This window comes from Ctenopharyngodon idella, chromosome 20 (genome assembly GCF_019924925.1).
Source record: "Ctenopharyngodon idella isolate HZGC_01 chromosome 20, HZGC01, whole genome shotgun sequence".
Taxonomy (NCBI): Eukaryota; Metazoa; Chordata; class Actinopteri; order Cypriniformes; family Xenocyprididae; genus Ctenopharyngodon; species Ctenopharyngodon idella.
The window spans coordinates 27,722,982-27,739,987 of record NC_067239.1 but is presented as its reverse complement, the minus strand read 5'-3'; the positions used below and the strand labels follow the sequence as shown (position 1 = coordinate 27,739,987).

The 17,006-nt window shown below is 38.0% G+C and overlaps 1 protein-coding gene across 5 annotated transcripts in view; it reads left to right on the top strand.

The window, feature by feature from the left end:
* The first annotated feature begins 680 nt into the window (after positions 1 to 680).
* Positions 681 to 17,006, top strand: part of runx2b (RUNX family transcription factor 2b) — a 53,352-nt gene continuing 37,026 nt past the window's right edge. For 2 of the 5 annotated variants that reach the window (XM_051875607.1, XM_051875610.1), the window contains exons 1-2: positions 681 to 1,029; positions 1,239 to 1,354. In XM_051875607.1, the coding sequence (XP_051731567.1) occupies positions 1,297 to 1,354 (58 nt within the window). In that variant the 5' untranslated portion in view covers positions 681 to 1,029; positions 1,239 to 1,296. Of the gene's footprint in view, positions 1,030 to 1,238; positions 1,355 to 17,006 lie in introns of those variants that run through there. The other 3 variants (XM_051875608.1, XM_051875605.1, XM_051875606.1) reach the window with 3 other exon arrangements.

Below are 17,006 nucleotides of genomic sequence, written 5' to 3'. Positions count from 1 at the left end.
AATGTTACAAAGGATTTCTATGTCAAGTAAATGCTGTTCTTATGAACTTTCTATTAATCAGAGATTCGCGTTTTCCACAAAAAAAAACAAAAAAAAAAAAACTTTTCAACATTGCTAATAAGAAATGTTTCTTGAGCATCAAATCAACATATTAGAATGATTTTCGAAGGATCGTGTGACACTGAAGACTGGAGTAATGATGCTGAAAATTCAGCTTTGATCACAAATATTCAAATAGAGAACAATTATTTTAAATAGTAATAGTATTTCACATTGTTGCTGTTTTTACTGTATTTTTCATCAAATAAATGCAGCCTTGGTGAGCAGAAGAGACTTCTTTCAAAAGCAAAAATCTTACAGACCCCAAACTTTTGAATGGCCGTGTATGTTACTGTAGTTGAATGACATCAGGTGATAATGAGGGTGGTTGTACTACCAAAAAAGTGTCATATTTAGATGCATTGTATTCTAAGACACAGTCCTTCCACATTATAAGCAGCTCTCCTCACATCACCTCAGGGTCAGCAGAGACAGGCTACGGCACGCCAACCAGCTAAGAAGGATGGAGAGGTAGAAAGAGAGCAGGAGGGAAAGAAGTACGCACACATGTCGAGGGAGAAGGCTGAGCATTCACGCCCCCCTTCGAAGCCTCATGACTCATGAGTAGCAGCATCACACCCACCCCTTCCCTCTCCGGAGTGCCAGGAAGAGCCGGCGAACCACGCGTCTTCAGAAGAAGGAAAACAGAGGAAGGCAGCGGAGGAAGGGAGCAAAAAAGTTGGCCCGCACGACTCCAGTGATGTCACAAGCATGTGACCCTGCTTCTCCAGTGACAGTGTTCTGAGGGAAAGAAAAAAGATTTTTTAAAGGCTCGTGCCTCTTTGGGTTTGTGTGAAGGCTCTGCTCACCTCCCGAGCAACCACAGAACCGCAGAAAAGTTCGGCTCTGGATTTTTGCATGAGGCTGCCGGCGGCGCGTAAATGGTTAATTGTCGCCGGTCAACTTCAGGTTTGAGGACCGCACCAACCAGTAAGTACGCTTCAACCGCACTATCCTCTGCAGTGAGCTTGGCTCCGTCCTGTCCAATAGGGCGACAGATTTTTGCATTTTTTTCCTAAACCAGACCTGGTTATTACTTGTGGTCATGAAAATAGTTGATACAAAAACGCATTTCTTTGTGGATGTTTTTTCCTTTTTTGCATCTTCCCCTGGCACGCTGCACACTCCTAACCTAAAAGGCGTCAAGGGTCACCGAAAACCGCAGAGAAGCGAAATTTGGGACCAACGGTGGCGACCATGGCATCTAACAGCCTCTTTAGCTCTGTGACCTCATGTCAGCAGAACTTCTTCTGGGGTAAGTGCCCAAGGATTTCACCCTGCTTTTGACCGTTCCACGCGGTAGACTGTATAATAAGGAACTGTGTTTTGAGAAGCAACAATCATGTGTTGATGTTTACAAACATTCGGCTAGGCCATGCCATCGTAAAGCCTGACTGCATGTAGGGAAGCTCAGGTGCTGAAGTGTAATTTTAAACGTAATGCATGCTTTTTGGGATATGCTTCAAAAAGCAGGAGAATGAAATCCAATATTAAGGCAAATAAGTGAATGTTTGATATAGACTGTTAGGTTAGTGGGTGTGTATAAGCTGAAAGCCCTGAAGGGTTACAGATGCGAAAGTCACCTTAAAGTCTTCAAAAATTGAGAAATGCACTAGATATTCTTTGCAAAATGTATTTAATTAAGAATACAGTGTGCACATCTTTAGTAAGCTTCTTTCTCAGACTGCTTGGCTGTTGGTGTGTGTATATATATATATATATATATATATATATATATATGCACACACACTGTAAAAAAGAATTGTTGGTTTAACTTAAAGTAAGTTACCTGGTTGCCTTAAAATTTTGAGTTCATTGAAATCGTATTTGAGTTAATACAATGAAGGCCATTTGATTTAATCAACAAAAACTCAAAATATGTTATATGAACCACATTAAAGTAAAGTAGCTTCTGTAGTGTTCAAGTTTAGGTATTGGTAAGGATTAAGGGATGTAGAATATGGTCATTCAGAATATGGCATTAATATGTGCTTTGAAGGTACTAATAAATAGCCAATATACTAGTAATATGCATGCTAATAAGCAACTAGTTAAAAGTGAAAATTAAACCCTAAAATAAAGTGTTACCATATGTATGTATGTGTGTGTGTGTATGTGTGTATATATATATATATATATATATATATATATATATATATATATATATATACACACACACATATATGAGCATATATTTGAAATATGAGCATATATTTGAAATATTGGAAAATAAAGCTTTTTTTAGTGATGCTCACTGAAAATCCTACTCATTTATAATTTATTATGTTTGTTGACACCTGATGCTGAGCAGCAATATACAAAAAGAGTGTCTGAAATTGTAGGAAATATAAAAACATTAAATACACAAGAATAACAGGCAAGCACAAATCCATATTGTGCATAAAAAAAAATGACTTTCCCATGTCACGGAGGAGAAGTAAGGGAGCCCATTCATTCTGATCTATGGGTTTTGCCGATTCCTCCAAGAGAAATGTTGTAAAGCCGTTTTCGAGTCTGAATGTCTGCTTTCCAAACACAGCTGTGCGAGGCCTGCTCCCTCAGCACGCGTGCTGTTCTCTGCCGTGTGCGAACGGGGAACCGAGAGCCACTTGCAGCAATCAGCGCCATCTATTAGCATGTTAACCTCTGACCCTCTGCATGCTCTCAGGGGTGAGAGTAGACCAGGATGAGAACAGGACGGGGGGAAAAGTTTAGCGCCTGCTAAAGGAGAGCATGTCTTGATTGTGGCTAGTGCAGATATGTGCAGATGTACAGTAAAAGACCACCTGAGACCCTCACTCTCCTCAGTTTATGTGTGGTTTTATTTTATGCAGAGAGATTTTAAATAGCTATACTTTATATTTAATTGAGAGTAGCATTACCTTAACATGCTTTAAATTTCCTTCATGGAAGAAGTTACTTCTGTGTGAGATGTTAGAGAACCCAGATATAAAACATTTATAAACATGGGGGGGGGGGGGGGGGGGGGGGGGGGTACTCTGAAAGTACAAGTCGACTTTGTGACTCAAGATTAAATCTGATTAATAGATTTTGATCAGTTTTGATGGACATATTATTAAAAGAATTTGATGGGAAAAAAAGATTAATTTTATTAATAGATAAAAGGTTAGTATTATTATTTTACACATACAGCATTGAGGTATCTGTAAAGTTTTTGTGTCTGTGGCTGTAAAACTCTTTGTGTCTGTAGTAGACAAGGGCGCCGAATTTTGATCGGTTTGACTTGCATTCCACATTTTATATATTTGCAAATATATTTAATAAGTGCATTTATATATTTAGCAACATTCTTAACTGAGATACTTTTAAACTTTTCTTGTGAACTGATAAATGTCATGACCAGTGAAGAAGAAGAAAAAGAAGAAGGGAAAAAAAGAAACCAGACCCAAACAGACACATTATATTTCATTCAGGCTCCACTATTGAGAGATTTGGATTTAATTAAGTAGAAAACATTCTCTGTAACGCTGCCTAATGGCAGATGGGTGTGGAGTAATTGTCTACATGTGTGGCATGAGACAGCCTCGCTAGGTTCCTCCAGGGCATATTTTGTTGCTCGTTATCAAAACCGAGCTACGATATTGACAATTATCCCATGGTAGCAATTATCATCTAGCGAGAATGCAAGAGAGATATTTTAAAAATATAGACTGATGAAAGAAAAGAAGACGGTTTAGTGACTCTCAGTCCATGAGCATTCCAGAGAATCTCAAATAATTTGAGACAAGTATTAAAAGACAGCTTCTGTTGCATGCATCGTCTGCTCAGATCCCGCCGCCCGCCGTCATTCCTGAGACATCTTAAAAGCAAACCAGACTTGCTTTTTCCGCAGCAGTGCCAGAGCAGGGAAGCCCTCTCATCAATAGGTAATTGAAGTGAGGGGAAAATCTCTGACCCTGAGCTGCAGCTTCTGTGAAAGAGAGAGGATCATCTAAAAATATCATCAAAGCCATATTCATTTAGAGCTATTTAATTGTAGCTGGCGAGCAAACATGTAATTTCGACAGCAATTTTTAGATATTGAATGGTCCTTGGGGTGTATTCATTCGCTAATAGTCAGGTAGAGTTTTGTGTGCACACTACGCCTTTTGTGAAAGGACTTTGAGGTTATAGTCTCCTCGATCACTGTTGCCCAATTCTATAACTAAAATAACATATAAATTATAAATTAAAATTTTATTGACAAATATAATTACATTTATGAAAGTGAGGCTGGTTTGCTTTTGAGATGTCATATGATAGCCGGTGGTAAAATCTGAGCAGTTGCCTTTTAATACTAATAATTAAATTAATTAATTTGTTTTTCACTTTGTTTGCTCTGTTCCCGTTTGCCTGTGTTCCTAATTAGTTTCCTTAGTTTATTTTTTCTGCTGTAGTTTGTTTCTACGGTGAAGGCCCCGAAATACTCATGGCGAAGTTCTTTTTTATTCTTCGTTTCACGAGTTCACACTTACAAATAAGTCAGATAAAATAAATGGTAAACATATTTGGCGTGCTGTCCGGGGAGAGGGCTCCGAGCTCGGTATTTGGCCCGAACACAGAGTACCCCCCCAGTACTTCCACCCCCCTATTTAGGTTAGGAAGTAACCAAGTGAGTGTGAGGAGACGGGGTGGTTTCGAGGATTCATGGGTGAGTTGACTGTGGTTATATATATGCCTGTACTCATTCTGATTGGGTAGATATGTTGATTACTGATTGTTGACAGTTGGTTGAGATGATGTGATAATTAGATAGCTTATTTGACTTTGTTCCTCCCGAACTACGTTAATAAAACATCATTTAGAGGTAAAACGAAGTTCGAAATACGTGAGTATAGCGATATATACTGTTATCTGACCCCGCCCACACTGCTGACAGCGACGTTTAGATTAATATGTAAATATGTACTGCGCACTTTCCTCTTAGTAACAAAATTAACACAACGAAAATGAGAAAACGGCAAGTATTTTTTGTAGAAAGCCTAAGAAAAGCATCTGATCAACAACATGTATGTTAGCACCTGCAAATTAGCACTCCAGTAAAGTCACATCGCGTTTATTTATATGACATTTTATTCAATAGATCGCTTAAAAGCAAGCAGCTTTACAGTATCAAACATGAAAAACACATGTCAGTGCCTCATTTCATCAGAAGCACAACTTCATTTTCTCCTATAAAGCGACTCTCCAGTGTGTTCATGTTTTCACTCGCGGAGATCTTACCTCGACGGACTCATCAGATGAAATGAGTCAGAAGAGTTCCACATGAAAGAAGGAGGAGCCTCAGCGCACACCTCCTATCACGTTATCATCACGGACCAATGGTAGTATGAAGGTGTTTTGCAGCCAGAGTGAACTTTTCCTGAGAGTTCGCTTTGGAGAGTTTCCGTTTCAAAGGTAGAGGTACTGATCCAGAAAAGCTTAGGCCGAAAAGGTGTGATGTCAGCAAAACACTAGGTTGAGCCTTCGTTCTCCATTGCGCCATTGAAAAGTCATGTGATCGCGATTGGTGTCCAAAGACTATAAAATAAAACAAGACGCATCACTTGTATTGTTTTGAATGGGAGTAAGTGCACCGTGCAATATGGCGGAATAAGTCCCGCCTTCTTAATAAGAGCCAATCACTGATTGGTAAAGTCGTCGCGTCACTGCAGCAGCCGTTAGAAGCTCCGGTTCCTATAGTCAGATGCACGCTTCCTATAGAGACACGCACTTAGGACTGCGCATGCGCATTAGCTTGATCCGGCCTGAAAAAATACAGGTTTTTTTGTCATGATTCGAGCGTTTCGAAACAAAATTTATGAGACAGTTGTTGTCAGATTTCATTGGTGAAATCAAATATGAAATTTAATTGAAAGCTTTGCAAACAGCTTTGAAGAATTTAATGTTTCCCCATTCAAAGAGATAGGAGCTGCACTTGCATGCCTGGGTGGCATTTCAAAGATGGCCGTCGAGTGAAATGACTTGTCTTAAAGGGTCTTTGGTTGACGTCATTCGCCACTGTAGCTTTTTCAGTGACGTACGACTCGCATTGACAGGGGAATATCTGATCCACATATGAATGAGGCCTGAAATTGATCTGTGAATATCGGAATCCATGTGCTTTTTCCCTACTTACACGTTCATGGATCATATCTGATCTGTGCCACATGGGAGGGAATAAAATCATAACTGGGTCACTTGAATAATATAATGTAAATGCGGCCATGGAGATCCAACATTTTTACTTTTGTGTTTTGAAGAAAGAGGGTCATACAAGTTTGGAACATAAATTTCCTTTCAGAAGTCCACTGAAATTAGTCCAAGCTAAAATTATATGCAATAGTGCCCTAATAGTAGGTTTTTATGAGATAAATAGGTAAATAAATAATGAATTAGATAGATAAATAATAAATAAAGTCTGTTAAATTTTGATTAAAGAGTTACTCTACACTTTGGGTGAGATGTATTATAGTGTCCGACACCGGCCTTTGATCTTCCCGATGAAGCTGGTAGGAACTGATGAATGAGAAAAGGAAGAGGTAATTTGATTAATGCACTTAGTCATACAGTTGAAGAGCATGAAATCGATCCCTTTTGTCATGGTCAGAACATATGCACAGACTGAGCTCCGGAAATTACAAAGGTTGGACATATAGCGTCACGATGCAACAGGTACCATCTCTTTAATTTGGTTCAATTACCAGCCGACACACCCCCTTAAGGGTAGAGGTGTTAAATGGATCAGTTGCACACCTGAAGAGTAGTTTGTTGGCAGTGGGACACCAGTACTGGCAGCAGACGCCCACACAAGCCTAATGCTGTAATCTGAGTGGACCAGTGACACGAACAGGAAGAAGTAAAAAAGGCAGGGATCACCTTGCGCCTCTGAGCTGGTGCAGCAGTATGTCACAAGAGACAAACGGCTAGATCAGACACCACCCATCTGCTTCGGTGGAGGCCTTTGTGTTGTCTTCACCGCCGTCGTCTTGTTTCCTCCCACACGTTTAAACGCGATAGCTCAATCACACTCGGCACAAAAGGCCCTATCTGTTGTAAAAACCCCCTTGAATCACTGACATGCCACCTGCGCTGTGTCCTGCACCGGACACAAAGGTTTCTGGGAGGCGTTCCCGCCCACAGCAGCCCACACACACTTTCACAAAGGCCGAAATGAAATATGTGCGCGGCACAAAGCCCAGAGAGGGAGAGCACACACCTTGGCACTGTGTTCGGTAATTGCCTTTGATGTCACACTAACAGTGTTTGAGGTGTCTTGAGGGATGCTGGGAAATCCATGCATGGGGAACGAAGGGGCTGGGCTCTCTATTCACTTTTACTCAACACGTATTCAGACAGGACAGAGAGAGAGAAAGCCTCCAAAACAGCACTTTAAACTTCAGTCACTCATGAGGAACATTCGTGTTTGCCTAAATAGGTCTGTTACACTTCAGCAAATCTTGTGTATGTCCTCCTGTGTTTTATTTTAGATGCTCTTTAATGTTCTTTGAATAGTAGGGGTAAATATGCACAAGCAGCAAATACTATACTCTTCAAAGCAGTAACATATAATTACAGCACATTAGTTGATTTGTTGGTGGCGTGCGTGCCTCTGTGTTGTTTTGATGTGTATGTGGGAAATGGAATTGTCTGTTCTCTTAGGCGAGAGAATGGCAAAACACTGATTTAACAAGAAAGTTCCCAGAGGATTTAAAGCATATTGTGAATTTTTTTTTTCTTTTTTTTTTTTTTTTTTTTTTTCCACATTGGCTCTCTTCCAAAACTTAGTGAGCTGCCTCACTGCCTGCTGGCTACATAGATGGCATTCTAACCATCAAACTTCATAAGTGGATATTTTCTAACATTCTGCATAGGTAGAAACTCATGGGATACCATTAAAAAGTTTGGGGTTGGAAAGATTTTAAAAGAAGTCTCTTATGCTCACCAATGCTGCATTTATTTGATCAAAATATAGTAAAAACTGTAATATTGTGAAATATTATTGCAATTTAAAATAACTGCCTTCTATGGAAGTTTGTTTCCACCACTAAATAAAATAATAAAAAAGGTAATTGCGAAATTTTCTCTCACAGTTCTGACTTGTTTCTCGCAATTGCGAGTTTGCATCTTACAATTCTGACTTTTCTAAGAATTGCGAGATTTTTTTTTATGACACAATTCTGACTTTATAACTCACAATTCTAACATTATAACTCACAATTCTGACTTTATAACTCACAATTCTGACTTTTTTTCCTCAGAATTGTTTATATCTCACAATTCTGACTTTATAACTCACAATTCTGACTTTATAACTCACAATTCTGACTTTTTTTTCCTCAGAATTGTTTATATCTCACAATTCTGACTTTATATCACACAATTCTGACTTTATAACTCACAATTCTGACTTTTTTTTTTCTCAGAATTTTTTATATCTTGCCATTCTGACTTTATAACTCACAATTCTGGCGTTATAACTCACAATTCTGACTTTATATCACACAATTCTGACTTTAAATCGCAATTCTGACTTTATTTCCTCAGAATTGTTTATATCTCACAATTCTGACTTTATAACTCACAATTCTGACTTTATAACTCACAATTCTGACTTTTTTTTCCTCAGAATTGTTTATATCTCACAATTCTGACTTTATATCACACAATTCTGACTTTATAACTCACAATTCTGACTTTTTTTTTTCTCAGAATTTTTTATATCTTGCCATTCTGACTTTATAACTCACAATTCTGGCGTTATAACTCACAATTCTGACTTTATATCACACAATTCTGACTTTAAATCGCAATTCTGACTTTATTTCACACAATTCTGACTTTTTTATCACACAATTCTGACTTTATAACTCGCAGTTGTTAGTTTATATCTCGGGAATCAGAATTGTGAGATATAAACTCGCAATTGCGAGGAAAAAAGTAAGAATTGTGAGATAAAAAGTCGCAATTACCTTTTTTTTTTTTTTTTTTTTTCATGGTGGAAACAAGCTTCCATAGTTTTCTGTTTCTGTATTTTAAAATGTAATTTATTCCTGTGATCAAAGCTGAATTTTCAGCATCATTACTCCAGTCTTCAGTGTCACATGATCCTTCAGAAATCATTCTAATATACTGATTTGCTGCTCAAGAAACATTTCTTATTATCATTAATATGAATATTTTGTGGAAACCGTGATAATTTTTTTTCCAGGATTCTTTGATGCATAGGACAGCATTTGTTTGAAATAGAACTCTTTTGTAACATTATAAATTACTGCCACTTTTGATGAATTTAAAGGTACACAACTTTTTTTAAAACAAAATGTATATAATGAGTGAGTACATCATGAATCCATCTTCCAAACCATGTTTTGTCTTATCCTGAATCATTGCGGTATGCCTATAATAAGTGTTTATATCCGGACTATTTTAACCGCTGCGGAGTAGCCCAGTACCTGCGTGACTCGTCATAGACGTAAACAGAGAGAAGTAGCTCTGGCTACAGTTTTCTTCCGCAAGACGCATGCAGTTTTGTTTATTAACCATTAGAGTGTGACCAGAAACATGTGAACAGAAACTCGGCTATTTTCCTCGAACTCTTAGTGACGACAGATACTCTCTGTGAGAAAATGCGCTTCATGTGTTTTTCTTCTTAATGTCTTTTTTTTTGTTCTTTAGAAGAAAGACAATATTGTCTTGGGAGGATTATTCTTGACATGCATAAATATGCTTTCTCCAGTCATATTTTGGTCTCTCAATTGTTATGTGCCACAGTTCAAATTAATCACAACTTAAAAAAAAACAATAATCTATGGGAACAGTGTATTAAAAGTGGTAATTGTTGTTAGTATAAGATAAAAAAAAATGACTGCCAAAGACTGTCAAGACATAAATTTGTCACCAAATATTGTCCCTCCTAAAGATGCTCACAACTTTATATGTTTGATCTTACTGACATCATGTTGGTTTGCAATTTAACAAGATCAGAAATTTCTTTAAATCACAAACGAACAGAAGACCCTCTGTGGAAACAAAGCAGCTTGTTCTCATCTGAATTCAAATAGTCCTTAAAACAGTCCCACATATATGTGAACACGCTCTAGCCACATGTTCATACCAGCCTACACTTGACCACCGGTATACACACTCAGCCCACGCACTGCCCATGACCTTCCCCTACAGGCACAGTGGAATTTATCTCTCTGGTAAACAGCAACCAAATGGCCGCTGGGACACTCCTCGGGGCTTCAAAATTACAGTACGGTTAACCCAAGTCTAACGAAGCCAGCTCTTTACTGCTATTTGCCTTCACCTCGACCCTGTGGCGACGTTTCGTCATGCTGTGTGCAGTTCTTTTTGTGTTTGGGTCTACATACTGTAGCTATTGATTCCTTGTCAAGTAATTACGTTCAAACTAGGGCTGTCAAATCGATTAATCGCATCTAACATAAAAGTTTGTGTTTACATATTATGTGTGTGTGTGTGTATATGAGTGTGTATATATATATATAGATGCTTATTTATTTATGTGACACATTTATTACATAAACTTTTGTTAGATGCAATTAATCGCGATTAATCGATTTGACAGCACATCTGACATAAGTTTGTTTACATATTGTGTGTATTCATATATATAAATAATATATATAAATATTATATGTATAATCACATATTATGTAAACAAACTTTTATGTTAGATGCAATTAATCAAGTGCTGTCAAATCGATTAATCCTGATAATCGCATCTAACATAAGTTTTACATATCATATGTGTGCGTGTATTCATATATATAAATAATATATATAAATATAATATATATATAAGCACATTACGTAAACAAACTTTTGTTAGATGTGATTAATCACTATTAATTGATTTGACAGCACTCGATTAATCGCATCTAACATAAGTTTGTTTACATATGTGTGTGTATTTATATAAATAATATATATAAATACAATAATATATATAAACACATATTATGTAAACACAAACTTATGTTAGATGTGATTAATCGCGATTAAATGATTTGACAACTCTCGATTAATCACATCTAACATAAAAGTTTGTTTACATATTGTGTGTGTTATATAAATAATATATATATAAATACAATAATATATAAACACATATATTACGTAAACAAACTTTTATGAGATGCGATTAATCGCTATTAATTGTTTTGACAGCACTCGATTAATCGCATCTAACAAAAGTTTGTTTACATATTATGTGTGTGTGTGTGTATGTATATATATATATATATATATATATATATATACATACACATATTATGTAAACAAACTTTTATGTTAGATGCGATTAATCGCGATTAATCGTTTTGACGGCACTAGTTCAAACATTATAGCTTTCCTCAACTGGTTTTGATTCAGGGCTTAAGATAGTGTAGAAGCAAACTTGTTTTAAAAATGTACATGAGATACTAAATAAGAAAAGTTGCATATCATTTGCATTTAGTGTTTTATTTTTGCTGTCATCAGCAAACCAATCAGAACAAACCTGCACTTGTTGTGTCGAGAACATTTACACACTGATTTCACTGGTTGTGAACCACTGATTTATAGTTCCTCGAGGGGAAGTTCATAGGAGGCTACTGTTTAATGTTTAGGTACAGAAAGTTATCACCCTATTCTGTTTTGTTGTCTGATTTATTTTCAGTTAATTGGTGAAAATGATGTTTTTATAAAGATCAGACAGTCTGGCCCTAGAGCTCGTTACATAATAACATGTATAATTAGTGTGATTGGATCGCCTCCAGGGCTTTTAATCAGCAAAGTAGCTGATTTAATTAGACTTAGATGTGTTGCACATCTAGATCAAGATCTTAATATCTTCAAGAGATCTTCAAGAGGATAATTAAAACAATTATTTTTTTCTAGTCACAACATCTCTTGTATTTTAAGATGCTCATATTTTTAACACATCAAATGTATTTTTATCCTTTCATATTAATAATGTTAATTAAATTATCATGATGTGTAGAGAACGAACATATGATCCTGTAAGACTGAGCAAATTTTTATAATTCAGAAGTTTTATTGTTGTTTAACCCCCCCAGTTTAGGAGTTAAATAAAACTAGTAACACAACACAGTGAATTTGAGACATCTGAGATCCCTGCAGTTAAATGCCAAAGAGTCATTTTGTTCAATTCTGAAAATGTCTAGATTGCACTGGTATGTCGCAGGCAAACCACAGGCGTATCACTCCTAAAGTGCTGCGATTACCAATAATATAAATTCTCCCGATGGGATTCGGGAAGTCAGTCAAATGTTCCTTCACGAGTTAAAATTCTTCTGAGTTTGGTTCAACACCCTAAATTAGATATCATTTGGATTTCAAAATGTGGCGCACATTTTGGCTGCTACAGAAAAATCGCTCAAACTTTTGTATGAAGCAAAGACTTTTGTTTCAGTATAACTGCACAAAAACAGCTGCAAAAGTAATTAATCATTTCAATCTATTGGAACCCGTTCACTTGTATATTATCTTCAGGGGTGCTTCAAGAATATCTGGATGTCATTTTTGTGTGGACAGAGAATGGGCAACCAAAACTTTTTATCATGCTCTGGATATAGAAAGAGATGTCTATATACTATGTTTCTTTTTTGGGACTTCTAACAGGGAGAGAGTTCAAAGAGGTTGAATATAATCTGTTCAGACTGGAGTCGGTTTCCGAAAGAAAATATTCCCAAACCCTAAAGTCATTGTGGCAGTATCATTACCCTATACTTGCAGTAGCATTTTCTCTCAATTACCTCCCTGCTATCACATTTAGCCTGTTGCAGTAACCATCACGAGAGTCGGAGACTGAGAAGACTAATTTTTTTCCTTAGGTTTTTGGGTTGTATTACCTTTTTCCCTTAAGCACTGGGAACGACCAACTCTAGTTGAAATGTCTTGAAAGAATAGAGAGCTGGACAGGTTCGCTCCCCATGAGAATGATTCGATTTCGAGCAAACAATGGCAGCCTTATTTTTATGCATAAGAAATATCAGACTAGTAGCCAAGCAAATCACCTGGTTCCACAGATTTTTGACGTCCTGGAATAATTCATTTAATCCACTGCTGTGCACATATGGCCAGGTTATATTTTACCCCCTTCCTAAGGTTTACGTTCAAGAGAAAGCAACTTTTTGCAGCTGCGGTAATATCCCAACTTTCCCTTTTTTCCCTTTCATCCAGACTTTTTCTTTTTTAAACACCTGAGCACAAGCCCTCCTGCATCCAAACAGGGAAATAAAGCCAGTGCTGTACAGCAGTGAGGTGATAGGTGATAGCTCCCTTGCGAGTTGCTTTCTGGATACCTGCCTGTTTGGGTTGTCCTCTAGTTACTCAATCCATCAGTAGTTCACATTATACAGCCAATAAATCATCCTCAATCTACTGCGGGATGAGGTGAAATCCCCCCACATAAATCTGTTATTAGTTTTACCTTGCACACAAAATAGAACTAACTGACTGTGGATACATGAGAACAGTGTAATAACTATAAATATTTTTCAACTATAACCAGGCCGTTTCAGAGAGGAAGTAGACCCGTGCAATCCACAGCGGAAGGGGAAAGTGTGAGGTGGAATTCTGAAGGTTAATCTGGTCCAAAATAAGCACGCTCTTGTACAGAAGTGATACCCGACCCTCGTCCAGGAGTGCCTCGTGTGAGGGTCTGCTTTAGACTGATCCCTTGATTATTCCTCCGACTCTGCTGAATAAATCACTAATCCACACTCGCTCAATTACACAGCAGATATCAGGTGGAAATGCAACCTAACCTAAGCATGTAAAAGGAAGACCCTTTTTGTAGGCTGAATGTTTCTTTTTTTATATATGAAATTACATATAGTTCCCACCAAAAGTGTTTGAAGAAAATATCAAAACAAATAGCATTGCAAAGCTTTGTTTTTTATTTTATTATTTTATTTTACTTGTTACATTTATTTATATATTTTGCTGTTGTGCTGCACCAAATAGTTAGAAACAAAGCCTTGGCATAATTAACTGTTTTGCATCCCAAGCAACACACAGTAAGGCCGTGTGTCCACCAAAGCATTTTTAGCCGAAAACACTAGGCGCTCTGCTGAAAACTCCTAGTTGTGGGCGCTTGAGAGCGCTTCAGCAGTGCAGCATTTTTTTTTTAGTTGAGACACTTTGCTTGCTAAGTGTTACTAGTATCTCATTTCACAGATAGTTTCTATATAAAAATGTCGATACAATGTAAAGTGTTTGCTCTGGCTCTTGCTTTAGATTATTTTGTTCCGTTATTAGGCCGTGTGTCCACCAAAGCATTTTTAGCCAGCTGAAAACGCTAGGCACTCTGCTGAAAACGCCCAGCTGTGAGCGTTTGAGAGCGCTTCAGCAGTGCAGCATTTATTTCAGTTGAGACGCTTGGAATATCCACGGCACTGTTACTTGTAACTGATTTCGCAGATAATTTATTTCAGACTAAAAATGTCGACACAATGTAGAGTACTTGCTATGTATGTTCGGAGACCAGCAATATTAATTACTCATCCATTTTTTTCATTTTTCTGCTTGTTGATGACGTTGTACAACAAGAATGTTGTGACAGTTGGTCGCTTTTGTATTTGTCCCGCCCCTCCTCCACTCTGATTGGACGGCTGGCTAAAAAGTGACAGTGATGAGTGCAGCGTTTTACTCAAAGTTGAACATTCTTCAATTCAAGGCGACCGGTAGAAAACGCTGAGCGCTCAGCGCTTGAGCGTGTAAAAGACACTCGGCGCCTCGTTACGCTCCTGGTGTTTAAAAAACGCGGCGCTCTCATTGAAAACAATTGGAAAAGTATGTTAGCCGCTGGAAAAAAAACTCTTTGGTGGACACACGGCCTTATGCTTGTTGTTATCATCTGTTACCGTAGTACAAGCAGTATGTAGCGGTTGGTCGGTGTGGTATTTGTCCCGCCCCTCCTCCACTGTGATTGGAGTGACAGTGATGAGCGTTGCGTTTTACCCAAAGTTGAACATTCTTCATCTCTCAGCAACTGGTAAAAAACGGCCAGCGCTCAGTGCACAGCATGAAATAGACACTCAGCGCCTCATCACGCTGCTGGCGTTTTAAAAACACAGTGCTCCCATTGAAAACAATTGGAAGAACACGCTATCCTCGAGAAAAAATGCTTTGGTGGACATGCGGCCTAACGGTGTGGTTGAATGAACCAGTCTTTTGCACAAATCGGTTGATTGAATGATTCAATGACTCACTCATAAAACGGTCACTTTTGTTCCTGAATGAATCCGTGATTTGAACAAATTGTTTGAGTGATTCAATGACTCATAAAGTGACATAAAAACTATCTGAAATCGCATACTCTCTTGAGTAGATGCTTATTTTGAATAAGTGACTACTTTGTGACCACTACAAAAAGTGTTCTATACAGTGTAGTATGTATTTGTGTAGTATAAATGTAATCTGGACGTACCACATTCTCCATGTTATCACTGTCATGTGATCTACCAACGTCAGTTGCGTCGCTACAATGCCATTCATAAATCCTGTCTTGTGGCCTTGAGGGATAGTAAAGTGTCCAACGAATGCACACTTCAGAATCTCTCCAGAAGTAGTAGGTTATTCGGGTACTTTTTGCCTGCTCTTTTATTAGTACTGTGAATTCAGAGTTTAAAATATCTTGAATCCATTTTTTATTTTTTAGAAATCTTTAATGTATGTTTTGTGATATAACATTGTTAAATGACAATAGTTATGTTTTTGTCAAAAAAAAAAAAAAAAAAATGATCAAACAGCCTACTGTTGCTTTGGTTAACTGGTCATGTGAAGACGTTTGCAAGCAGCAGGTGAAAATACATGCTCAAGCTCAGTTTATATATACATAATATTTTTTGTTTCAATATTTATAAAGAATGTATTTTTACCTGCCCCAAGTTCCCATTATAAAGTAGGCCTCAATGGAATGTCAGTGTGGCAAGATTCTCAACACACAGTTCACTGTGGGGAACTGAACTGATACACAACTAGTCGCATGCTTGCTTTAAGTCGGGGAGGATAATAAATCTCCGAGCTGTCACCATAGCAACGGCCCTCAATCTCTTATACTTAAGTGTTACGGGTATTTTAATGGGAGCCTTTGTCACATATTACCAGCCTTTTTATTCCGCTTTTCCCCCTCACAAGCCGCAAAAGTTCCTTTTCTGTTCCTATTTTTATGTACAAGTGATCTCAATTAAGGACCTCCATGAAGGCTAGAGGCGGCAGACAGTCATGCCAATGAGAGCAAAAAGGAAATTGTCTTTGTAGCCTGCAACCCCCCCCCCCCAACCCAAAACCAGCCCCCACTTCTCCATCACCACCACAGGCCCCCCACTCCACTTTCCATAACGAACACAGCGCACATCCAAAAAAACGTTGTGTTCCTGAAATTCGTGACCAAAACACGGCTCCAATTTGCACTCTGAGCCAGTTCTTGTGCCTCACTGGCAACTCAAATACTGAAGATCTCGTCTGCAGTGATGATGTCACTGACCAGTCAATGACAAAACGGCAATTATAGGCTCAGATTAAATCTGGGGGTTGAAAGGATGTTGAGAAGGTCTTCCTGATGAGGTAAGGCCATGAATTCTGCGTACGAATCATCACCGTCCCGCTCGCGCGCGCGTATGTTCTCGTGAAGCGTGCCAAGGATGGAAAGTAACTATTTAAAATTGGAAGCCGCCATAGCCCCATCAAATTGCTCCCCACATAAAGCCATAATTAAGTGTCTCAAAAAATGCACCACTGTGAAATGGAGCCCTGATCCAGGGACTTAAGTGGCTGTACTTTTCCTCTCAACCGTCGAAAGAATGCAGGACGAGAAAGAAGCGGAGAAAAACACTCATGTAGCACGTTACATAATTCCAGGGCTGTATGAATCTGAATTGGAGTCATTTGGATAT